A 12,277-nucleotide genomic window follows, 5' to 3' on the forward strand; every position below is an offset into this window, starting at 1 on the left:
ATGCAATACTTTTACAAGATTCTAAAAAATAATAATTTTCATGCTATATATTAAATGAAAATTTTCACTTTGCTATTTTTTAAAATTCTTTTATATAACTTAATGTTAGCTATTTTGTCTTTAAAGGAAGAAAATCAAATTTTTCAATAAAATTTAAATCAACAAAAATCCTACTTTTGGTATTTTCTCTCTCTCTTTCTCTCTCTCTCTCTCTCTCTCTCTCTCTCTCTCTCGTTTTTTAGGATTATATTATATTATATCATATAAAGATTAGCTGTGTATATGTGTGTCTGTATATACAAGATGTTTCAGGATGTCCTAATATATAAATTTAGGGCCTCATAATAAGAAAAAATTTTCCTCTGAAGGTGTGCCCGTAAACATTTTGTTTAAGAGATATCGACTAAAGTTACAGGAAAGTTAGAAATGATAAATTTATTATATACGACTACTAAATAAAAAGTTTTAAAAAACTTTTAAATAAAAGATTTATCGAAGGCTAATAATATTCCCAGACAGCACAGGACATCCTATGGATATTCATTTTATATCCATTTTACGTCCACACGTCCATGGACATGAAATGAACATCCATCGTACATTCGATTTGAGACATCCGTTAATGGCCAATATTTGGACGTCCATAAGATGTCCGATCTTGGACATCAAAGTTTCGCGCAAGCACGCAAGGATGTGTTAGTTCGTTCGTTTACCGCTACGCGACGTGCGATGCACTATCTTTCTCGTATTTAAGTTTTAGTTATGAGAATTATATAAAGTTTGCAAAAGGTAACAAATAAGATTAAAAATATACTGTTCAATTTAATTTCTGATCTAAATCACGAGTTTCAGATATTAAATTGATTTTATAAGTTGGACAAGTAAATGTCCGGCGAATAATTTAATATAAAATAATGAAACAAATTTAATATAAAATAATGAAAAATTTAATATAATAAATTTAAATTTTTTCATTAAAATATTTTGTAAAAATTATTTATACCTATTTTTAAAATATTTTTTTAATGTTCAAAACAAGTCCAATTTTAGTCCGTTTGGTTTTTAAAATGGACATTTTTGGGATGTCCAAAATAGTAACACTGGATATCCATAAAACATCCTAAAGATATTTTAGGCTCTAATCTGGATATTTTAAATACGTATGAAACGTCCAATTTGTTTATTTTTAATACGTTTTTAAGATGTCATTGTGCTGTCTGGGTTAACTCCTTCCCTGATGCGGCCGAGAATACTCGTCCCCACTAGTCTTGCAAATTCTGACACGGCCGAGTTATCTTGTGCTATCCAACTTTTTCTTTTTCTTGCTTGCTCTAGGAGATATAACTAATAACTCTGAACTACTAATCAAAAAATGTAATAAAACAATGTGACAATTTTTTGTCACATTTGTTGAAAAAAATTCAGGGATTAATTTTAATTTTTTAAAAAGAAGAATTATTGAAGCATATGAAACAATTACAGCTGTCCAATGGCGTTTTGCTATTGATGTCATGAAAGAAAGATATTGAGCCAATGTCTAAATGTTCAAGGCCATCACTTTGAACAAAATTTATAATTATGTTAAAGTTTTCATATTTTCTATAATAATTTTAAAGTAGTTGAAACACTATTAATTTATTTCTTATAACCTGACAATAATTTTATAAAATTTTATATTAAAAATGTTTAGATATTAATATCTCTTAATAAATCGTTTACGGGCATACTTTCAGAGGATAATTTTTTTTTGTTTTGAGGTCCTAAATTCATATTTTAAGTTAGAACATTTAATCTTGAAATAATTTGTTACCCTATATAATATTTTCATATAATTGCATTGATATATAAATAAATTATAACATGTTACTGTTCCACAAGCATCGATATATTTTTTATTTATAGCACCAACAAAATACTATAAAGACTAACTAATCTTAGTATATCTAATTGTTTTGATTAACAGTAGAAAATCAAATGAAAAGAATACATATACATGAAAGTAAGCACTTTCATTAAAAATACTATGAGCAGTACAAGTGGTGATCTATTCTAGTAGTTGAAATACTACTATTTACGTATTTAGTGTATTTATTTTTCTATGCAAAATTACTATTTATGTATTTAGTATATTATGTATTTAGTATATTTATTTTTCTATGAAAATTGTATCTTTCTACGCAAAAGAAAAACAGCATACATAGCCGCTTCTTAATTTTTATGAAAAAACTATGTTGATAAAATATGTGATTATATTATTATTCAATCATACATGATCTCTGACTTTTATAATATGCTTCTATTTAAAAAAAAGAGAGAAGTCCTATCTATATTATATAGAAAGACAGAATATAAAATTTTATGTGCATGTGCATGCACAATACTAATGAAAATTTTTTGAAAATTACTAAGAATCATAAATTTAAAATATTTATTAAAGTAAACATTATTAAGATTAAATTTCTTTTTTTAAAAATTTTATTTTTACAATATTTCAACATAAAATATTTTAAAAACTAAAAAAGAACGCTATAATTCAAAGTATATTTTAGTATAATTCAAAGTATATTTTATTGAAAATTGCATCTTTATAATATATATCAAAAAAAGTTATCAATATAAATTAGTATCAAAATTGTTAGGATAATTTTTATTGAAATCATCGCATATTTTATATTTGCACAATCTTGGTAATTATACACGCAAATAATGCACTCATTAAAACATCATTATTAATTATACATTCAGTTATATTCTTATTCAATTATACATCATCTCCTGACCTTTATAAAAAGCTTCTAAAATCTCAAAAAAAAAAGAAGTCTTATCTACATTATTTAACAAAAATAGAATATGAAATTTTATGCTCATATGTATGCACAATAATGATAAAAACTTTTTAGAAATTATTAAGAATCATGAATTTACATTATATACTAATGTTTAAGAGTATTGAGGTTAAATCTCTTTTTCTAAAACTTTTATTTTTACAATATTTCAAAATTAAATATCTTAAAAACCAAAAGAGAACGCCCTAATTCAAAACATATTTTATTGAAAATTGCATCTTTATAATATATATTAAAAGAAAAGTTGTCAATATAAATTAGTATCAAAATTGTTAGGATAATTTTTATGGAAATCATCGCATATTTCATACTTGCACAATCTTGGTAATTGCACGCAAATAATGCACGCATTAAAACATCATTATTAATTATACATTCAGTTATATTCTTATTCAATTATACATCATCTCCTGACCTTTATAAAAAGCTTCTATTAAAATCTCAAAAAAGAGAGAAGTCCTATCTACATTATTTAACAAAAATAGAATGTAAAATTTTATACTCATATGTATGCACAATAAAAACTTTTAAGAAATTATTAAGAATCATGAATTTATTATCATATATCAAAATTTAAAAGTATTGAGATTAAATCTCTTTTTCTAAAAATTTTATTTTTATAATATTTCAAAATCAAATATTTTAAAAACCAAATGAACGCCATAATTCAAAACATATTTTATTGAAAATTGTATCTTTGTAATATATATTAAAAAAAAGTTATTAATATAAATTATGAAAATCGTATAGAATAATTTTTATTATAGTCTTGGTATCATTTACACGATTTTCGAATAAAGTAGTGATACGAAACGTTTCGTATATTGTTGAATTTCTTATTTGGATATTTCTTCTCTAAATGTTACTGCGAATATTTTCATGAGTGAATGCTGCTAGAAATTCGAATGAGTGCAAGTGCTATAAAAAACAGCAAAGAAAACAAGAAAAAAAGGGAAGTTTGAATAATGAACAAATGAATAAGATATTCAATAATTTATATAAATATTTATCATTTATATTATTTAATTATTTTCAATTATATTTTCATTTATATTATTCAATTATTTTTTAATTATTTTATATTATTTTCAAATATACATTTTTTTCATTTCTTTCAATTCATTTCTTCAATGATTTATTTTAGTTATGATATAACGCATATACATATAAAATATTTCATTTTATTTTAAAATATTTAAAATATTTATAATAAAATGTTTTCATATAGATACTGTAATATTTTATAAAACATTTTTAAATAATTATGTACATACATTTGTGAGAATTAAAATTTGCTATTGATCATATTTTTTAAAAATTTATATCTAAGAAAAAATTTTCGGTGATTATACAATTTACAGTATTAAATACCTGTATTTAAAAGATAAATACAAAAATTAATTGCGAACAATAATATATTTTATAAAACCAATTATTTTGGACATTTTTGTCATTTTAGCAGCTTTGTTTCGTATAAATAAAATGATATAAATACGATAATAAATATATAGAAAAATGTTTATTTCATCTTTGAACTACATTGGAAGAGCACTAGAGTATCTCTAGTTTTGCGAGTAAAATCAAGCTATAACTTTTAATTATATCTTATATGACATCTTATATCTTATATCTTATGTGATGTAGAGTGGATGAATTATGTATATTTAATATTTCAATGCTAACAATCTTTCGAAAAACGGCACCTTTATATAAATATTAACACATTCTAACCTAAATAAATGTGTATATATTCCGTTAAAAAAAAAGAATAATGCAAAAATTTCATCGTTATTGCAACAAAATTATTATTCCAGTAATAGTAATAAATGTTTCAATAATAACAAATATATTGTGAAATTATTTAAAAGATTAAGAATATTAACGACATGTTAATTGTAAAAATATCTGCTTAATATTTTCAATATATTTAATATTCATATATATTGTGGAATCTTTCAATTATTAAAACAAAATAAAAAAACATTTTTCGCGTATATTCATATAATTAATAAGATAAAATTAAAATTAAATAAAATTTATTGAAGTACATTGAAAAAAAAGTTCAAAAAAACTTACTTACAAGATTTCAAATCGTTGTCTGATATTTCTTTCTAATTTTCGATTTATAATCCCGAGAAAAAAATAAAAAATTTCTTTACATCTCTCTAAAACTATCAACAAATAAAACTTAAAAGATTATTCTTATTATATTTATAATTTGTGAAGCTATCTTTGTTGGCAAAGTTAATATTTCTGTCTCTAAAGAAACTTCATTTCCTAAAAAGTTTTAATTATTAGTAGCATTAATAATTTTTTTAAAACAATCTACGAAATACTTTTCGAAATGAAAGTCTATTCTATTATAATTTTCCTAGAGTTTTAGTCGTACTTTTTCTAAAGAATTCTAATCATTCTAATTATTAGCAATATATGTTAATTAATTTTTTCACAATCATTTGATCGCTCAATAGAAAGTTACAGGTATACTATTTCAAAAACATCATACGAAAAACTGCGATAGCTTTTAAAATATTGGATGTAACGGTTTAAATATTAAGAGATATTTTTAAAATTCGTAGAATTCCAGACAACACATATTTCTAAAAGACGACTAAAAACCGACTTAAAAACGACTTCTCGTCTTTTAAGATGTCCCTTTTTTTACTATATAGATTTTTTTCCTTAGAATAAAAAATAATTAGCAAAGAAATATAATATGTTTAAGAATTATAATATTTATATAAAAATTATTTTTATATTAAGTCATTTATGTGTTATTATTTTTTATATTATATATATAGTGCTACACACACACTATTACTTTCTTATTTTATATAATTAATACTTATAAATAATGTATGTAATATATCTAACTAATACAAAGCATAAATACAAATAATAATTCATAAAATATTTTTTTAATTAAATCCTAATTTTTTACATTATAATATATTGTCATTATTTTATTATTTTTCACATATATTTTAAGTATGAGCATGTAGAATTTTTCATTATCGATAATAAAATAATGTCTCGCGTAGGATAAAACATTCGTATTTATTATTTTCGGTGCGATCAAAACGGTTGGTAATGTCATCGCTCTTTAATTACCTCCGGGCCCATCGAGCCCAGTTGCTCGTGACGAAATTTACATGGCTGGCCGCTTTAATAGTATCTTGTCAGTGCTACTGATCAACATTTATTTCTCCGTTTTTGGCTTTCATTATATTTGTAAATTTTTTCTAATGAGATAAATGTATTCTCGTATAAGGGAAACAGGTGCATCTAGCAAGTGAGTGCACTTTTACAGAATTTTGGCATAACTTCACGTGTATTTCGCAACATTGAGATCAGCACAAATTATCATATCGGAGCGAAATTCATGACCTTCGGCGTGTGTTGCGTTAAAGTAATAAGAGTGTAAGTAAGCAGATTCTTTACGTTCTTTTTTTGTTTCCTTTTGGAGAACTGTTGACTATGCGATCGTTCAAATTTTTCGACCTTCGAGAGGTGGAATTTCTATTTCCTTCAATTTACTATCCATTTTGTGTGTATCAGTTATAAATTAAATATCTCAATATATTTGAGTATATTTTATAAATATAATTTTTTTATATTGGTGTGTAATCAGTTTTTATTTGGATATATTGCAGAGTATACATTTTTTAACCTAAAATCAACGTGTTGATTTATTGATAACAGGTGATCTGAGCATTCGCTATGCCACGCAGAAAACAGCAAAGACATCGTCCTATAGGGGAGGACACTAGAATAGCAGTGAATTTAACTATAAAAAAATTATTAGAAACTCAAGATCAAAAGGAGTTAGAGTTTCCATCCTCGTACACAGCAGAAGAGAGAGCTTACATTCATGAACTAGCTAGAGAACTTGGTCTCAAATCTAAAAGCCGAGGGTACAATCAAGTGTGATGAATGTTACATTTATTGAATATAGCAATTATATTTCTTCAGTTAATTTTCCTTTCAGTAGATTTTTTATTGTGTATTTTTTTTTGCAGAAAAGGTATGAACCGATTCTTGACAGTATATAAAAGAGAAGGATCAACAATAGTTCAAGCTGATGCTGTGATAAAATTGCGAAAACCATCGAAGCAAAGCATATATAATTTGATGCAGTCTTTTCCATTAAATCACAAAGAATGCCAAGACTTGCTTCCTCCAATCGAGAGGGAACGTCCTCTTAATAATGATGGTATGCATAAAATTAATTGATGACAAGTACATTAATTATTTATATATATGATTATTTATAGTTGAAGATGATATGAAATACTTAACTACTGTATGTTACATGTATTTATAAATTGATATAAAAACTTAGCCACTAATTAGTTTTTGATGGAATATCTTTATTGTTGCAGTAAATACAAACACTAAGACAATGGGAAGGCTGAATAATAGCATACCACAAGTACCTCAATTAAAAACCAATTTTGATGTGCTGCATTTCCGCAAGTCTTTACCAATTTTTAGTGCGAGAGAAGAAATTATTAATGCATTGAACAATCATCAAGTAGTTATAATCGCGGGTGAAACAGGATGCGGTAAAACTACACAAGTACCGCAGTATATCTTGGAACATTATCAGCAAAAGCATCAAGCTTGTAGAATCATTTGCACGCAACCCAGGCGTTTGTCAGCTGTATCTGTAGCTGAAAGAGTGGCATTTGAAAGGGACGAAAAAATCGGTCAGACGTTCGGATATCAAATAAGACTGGAAAGTAGAGTAGCTCCGAAAACTCTCTTGACATATTGTACAAATGGAGTACTACTTAGAACTTTAATGGGTGGTGATTCTGCCCTAACTACACTCACGCATATCATCGTCGACGAAGTTCACGAACGAGATAGATTTTGTGATTTTCTTTTGATAGCCTTAAAGGATGCGTTAGTTAAATATCGTTCCTTAAAACTGATACTTATGAGTGCTACAATGGATATTAGTATCTTTGCAAAATATTTTAATAAATGTACTGTCATCAACGTCCCAGGCCGATCGTACGATGTGGATGTATATTTCTTAGAGGATATTTTGAAAATGACTGGTTATATGACGAAGGAAATGCTCATAAAAAAAAATGAATTTTTAAAATGTAAAGATAAGCAAAAAACTTTGGAATCTTGGAAACAATATAAGCCCCAGCATTCTAATAGAAACACCAGGAGTGAAAAAAATTTGTTGCCTGCTCCGATATTAGCTCAACAAAATGATCCTATACCAGAGAAAGTTAAGTTAGAACCTTGGCTTATAGAAGAAATGGATAAGAGTATTTTTGATGCTTGGGTAAATGGCAGAGAGGACAATTTTGCGCAGCTCTTGCATTTTATACTTTCAGAAAATGTATCTGTGGATTATCAGCATTCTGAGACTTCTATAACACCATTGATGGCTGCTGCTGTTAGAGGTTGCATAAACACAACCGAGCAACTTTTAAATCTAGGGGCGAATCTTCATTTGAGAGCCGTTAATGATTATACCGCATTAGACTGGGCAAAGAGCAGGAATCATACCGAATGTGCTGAATTAATTGAAGCTTATATGAAAACTTACGATTGCGTGGTACCAAATAATGAATTAGCACACGTTACGGACACAACTTCACTTTCTGAGGAAGATAAACTATTGCTCGATGTATATCATCATACATTTAACGATGATAATATAGATTACAATTTACTTTTAGAATTAATTTTTTACATTCATGTAAAAATGCCTCCTGGCTCTATTTTAATATTTTTACCGGGATATGACGATATAGTAACAATGAGGGAAAGAATAAATGCAGAAGAGAAAAGAATAAATCAGAATCTACGTTACAATTTATACGTACTTCATTCAAATATGCAGACTTGTGATCAAAAGAAAGTATTTAAACCCAGTCCTCAGGGTACACGAAAGATTATTCTTTCTACGAATATATCAGAAACAAGTATCACAATCGATGATGTTGTGTACGTCATTGATTCGGGAAAGGTTAAAGAAAAGTCTTTTGATGCTATATCGGGCGTATGTACGCTGACTTCGAACTGGATATCTCAAGCATGTGCAAAGCAGCGGAAAGGTAGAGCAGGTAGATGTAGGAGAGGAATTTGCTATCGTCTATTTTCCTCGGTTCGATATAATAATATGCAGCTTTACCAAACACCTGAGATTCTGCGATTACCATTGCAAGAACTATGTTTATTCACGAAACATTTAACACCGGGAAACACACCTATAGCTGAATTCTTGGATAAAGCTTTAGAGCCACCATCTAATGTAGTGACTAGAAATGCAGTTCAATTATTAAAGACAATTGATGCGCTAGATCCGTGGGAAGACCTCACTGAATTAGGAAGTCATTTACTAGATTTGCCGATTGAACCGAGACTCGGGAAGATGTTACTATATGCCGTTGTTCTAAAATGCTTAGATCCCATTTTGACAATCGTTTGCAGTTTAGCATACAAGTGAGTATACATATAGATACATACACAATGCATACAAATTTGAACTTTATACAATTATTCACTATGTTACAAAACAATTGATTATAGAGATCCTTTTATACTACCATCGCAACCATCGCAAAAGAGAGCTTTGACTGCGGCACGAAAAAAATTTGCCACTGGAACGTATTCGGACCATATGGTAGTATTGCGAGCATTCCAAGGTTGGCAGAACGCTAGAGCGGCCGGCAAGGAACGTGCCTTTTGCGAGAAGAATTTTATCTCGGCTCCTGTGATGGAGATGGTGGTCGGAATGCGTACGCAACTACTTGGTCAATTGCGCGCATCTGGATTCGTCAGAGCTAGGAGTCCTGGAGACATTCGGGATTTAAATTCTAATTCAGAGAATTGGGCAGTTGTGAAAGCAGCATTGACCGCGGGCTTGTATCCCAATTTAATTCGAGCTGATCGAGAACACATGCAGTTACGAACGCAGTACGTATTGTATTTAACAAACTGGCATAATTTGTAAATAGTCTGTAACGTTTCTATATGTGCTTATACTTTATAGAAAAGAAGTTAAGGTATTTTTCCATCCATCATCCACCTTGAGAGATTATCCTAAATCTCCGAGGATGACATCCGCTCAAACACATGCAGCTAATGTACAAACTTTACCATGTGATTGGCTCATTTATGAAGAGATGAGCCGTACAGGACGTTTCTGTCACGTGAAAGTCGTTACACTCGTTAACCCATTAACTGTAGCGTTATTTAGTGGACCAGCTAGATTACCAATGAATATAATTTGTGAAACTGAAGGTAAGCAGCGCATCCATATCTTATATATAATCTGTTATCATAACATGAGATATATATTTGTATAAAAATATTGACAGCTGTCCCGGAAAGCGAGTCGGATTCAGAGGTTGACGAATCTCACGAAGGAACTATTTTTAAACTGGATGATTGGGTAGTGTTTAAGCTTGATCCTGAAACGGCCCAATTGTTCTTATATTTGCGGCAGAAGTGGAACGCTTTATTCCTTAGGCGTATGAAAGCACCGAGCAAAGCTATGTCGGCGTTAGACGAAAAAGTTATAAACACTTTAGTGACAGTGATTACGAATGAGGAGCAAGCGTGTGGGCTCCAACAACCCGCTGGTATTGGCCAACGGCCACGTCCATTAATCGTCGATTATTATCCTGCTAATGTTAGAAGAGATGATTATCCAGAAGTAAGTCTATAATATCTCTGTTTAATATTACTGTAAATATAATATAGTTTAATCAGATGAATTTTAATGTGATTTCTGCGTTTTTTAGAGATATTTCTAAAAAATAAGAAGAGGAAATATATAAAAATCTGTTGTGTACAATCTGCAATTTATGCATTTTTTGGGTCGCTAATTTTAGCAAATAGAAATCACTGTATTAATATATATGCTGTTCTATATTTCTTGAATGACTCTTTTTGTTGATAATGGATATTTATAAAGATACATAGTATGCTGATTGTATATCTATCTGTGGGTATTTATTGAATGTATGTGAATGCTTTTCATATAAATATTGCATTCTAATTTACAGTATTGATAAAGACTGTTAGAGTAATAAGTTTTTTGAATAATATTCATATAATACTTGTGATCCCTCCTTTCTCTCTACTTTTGTTAAAGTAGAAACATTTGTTTGTCTTTACTACGGAATTGTAGCGCCTATACTTCTAAAATAGAATATCTTCTGTATTTCCTGAAGAATATAGATAAATGATAGATTGATTCGACATCGATCGTTATCAAGGTCGATATATATATTTCCGCGACAGATCCGTTCTATCAGAGTTACAACGGATGTAAAACAATGGAAATATGATCAAGAAAGCACTCCAATCGGATCCCCAATTCGGAAGTATGTAAATAGGCCTTAAACCCTATGTATCTTATATAAAAATATGTGATATATTGTGTAGGCACTAAACTCTAGCTTAACTACTTTTTGTACTACATATAATATATGTCACATTACTCTCTCTAGTTAGCATAAATTATTATTAACTATTAAGTAGCAGTTGCATATAATGCAAAATATGCAAAATAATTCGTTATCACATTGTGTGCTACTTAGGATGATTTTCATGCAGCATTTTACATAGCAGTTCTGATTATTGTTTAAAGAACAAACTGAATAAGAGTGATATCATTTTATAATTATATTACTAGTGCAAATTTATGTACACTTACTATATTGATAACTATTGAATATTTTATATTCATTAATAATGATTAATGATTCTTTAAGGTTTTTCATATAAGTATATTTTGGAAAAAGAAGTGTGTGTGTGTATGCAAGGTATAATATATATCAATCTTTAATTTAATTTAATTTTCATGCCTTTCTTTTAACAGTGTTATAATCTTTAGTGATTGCTACGTAAATAGAAATGTTAAAGCTAGGCACAGCATCACAGCGAGCTTTAAGTGATTGTAATACTGGTCAATATTATATGTGATAAAAAATCTCATATATAATAAAAACTAGTGGAATAAAGAAATATATTAATGTAATTCTCGTTTTATTTCCAAGAGATCTGCAATCGACTCGGTGATTGAACTTTGATCTCTTCCCATACAGCACAGAACATTGCAGTAATATTGTGGCAATATTACAATGTTGCTGCAATGTTGATAACAATATTAATGTTGACAACAATATTAATAATATTGCTGCAATATTCTGTGCTGTATGGGTTATGTGTCATAAGCAAAATATATCATATATGTGACATATAGAATCAATAATTTAAAATAAGAGGAATTCCATCTACTAGACGTATCTTTGATACGTATGCTGTATTGGCATTATGTGTTGATTATTCGAAAGAAAATAATTATACATCGAGTTATTTTGAAATTTTCACGATCGTCATCGACGTCATAAATATAATTTATTTTAAATAAAGTGAAATATATATTTTTAAAG

At 28.2% G+C, this 12,277-nt stretch overlaps 1 protein-coding gene across 3 annotated transcripts; it reads left to right on the forward strand.

Annotated features, from left to right (window-relative positions):
- The first annotated feature begins 5,975 nt into the window (after window positions 1-5,975).
- LOC145970270 (3'-5' RNA helicase YTHDC2) lies at window positions 5,976-11,862 on the forward strand. Of its 3 annotated transcripts, none has more exons than XM_083096853.1 (8): window positions 5,976-6,266; window positions 6,549-6,760; window positions 6,866-7,059; window positions 7,229-9,317; window positions 9,405-9,791; window positions 9,868-10,118; window positions 10,196-10,533; window positions 10,622-11,862. In XM_083096853.1, the coding sequence occupies exons 2-8, from the start codon at window positions 6,567-6,569 to the stop codon at window positions 10,631-10,633; spliced, it is 3,465 nt and encodes a 1,154-aa protein (XP_082952979.1). In that variant the 5' UTR covers window positions 5,976-6,266; window positions 6,549-6,566; the 3' UTR covers window positions 10,634-11,862. The 3 variants fall into 3 exon arrangements, with proteins under 3 accessions (XP_082952979.1, XP_082952981.1, XP_082952980.1); XM_083096854.1 differs by lacking the exon at window positions 5,976-6,266 and adding an exon at window positions 6,335-6,465; XM_083096855.1 differs by lacking the exon at window positions 10,622-11,862 and having other exon boundaries at window positions 10,196-10,545.
- Window positions 11,863-12,277: the final 415 nt, after the last annotated feature.

Source organism: Camponotus vicinus, unplaced genomic scaffold (assembly GCF_025532165.1).
Source record: "Camponotus vicinus isolate PSW18456_S1 unplaced genomic scaffold, iyCamVici1.0 SCAF_4, whole genome shotgun sequence".
Lineage (NCBI taxonomy): Eukaryota > Metazoa > Arthropoda > Insecta > Hymenoptera > Formicidae > Camponotus > Camponotus vicinus.

Bases quoted from the DNA above. Each gene is read 5' to 3' on its own strand.
- LOC145970270 (XM_083096853.1), top strand. From the start codon at position 6,567: ATGCCACGCAGAAAACAGCAAAGACATCGTCCTATAGGGGAGGACACT. The intron at 7,060-7,228 runs GTATGCATAAAA...TTATTGTTGCAG, and splicing joins ACGTCCTCTTAATAATGATG to TAAATACAAACACTAAGACA. The intron at 9,318-9,404 runs GTGAGTATACAT...AATTGATTATAG, and splicing joins GTTTGCAGTTTAGCATACAA to AGATCCTTTTATACTACCAT.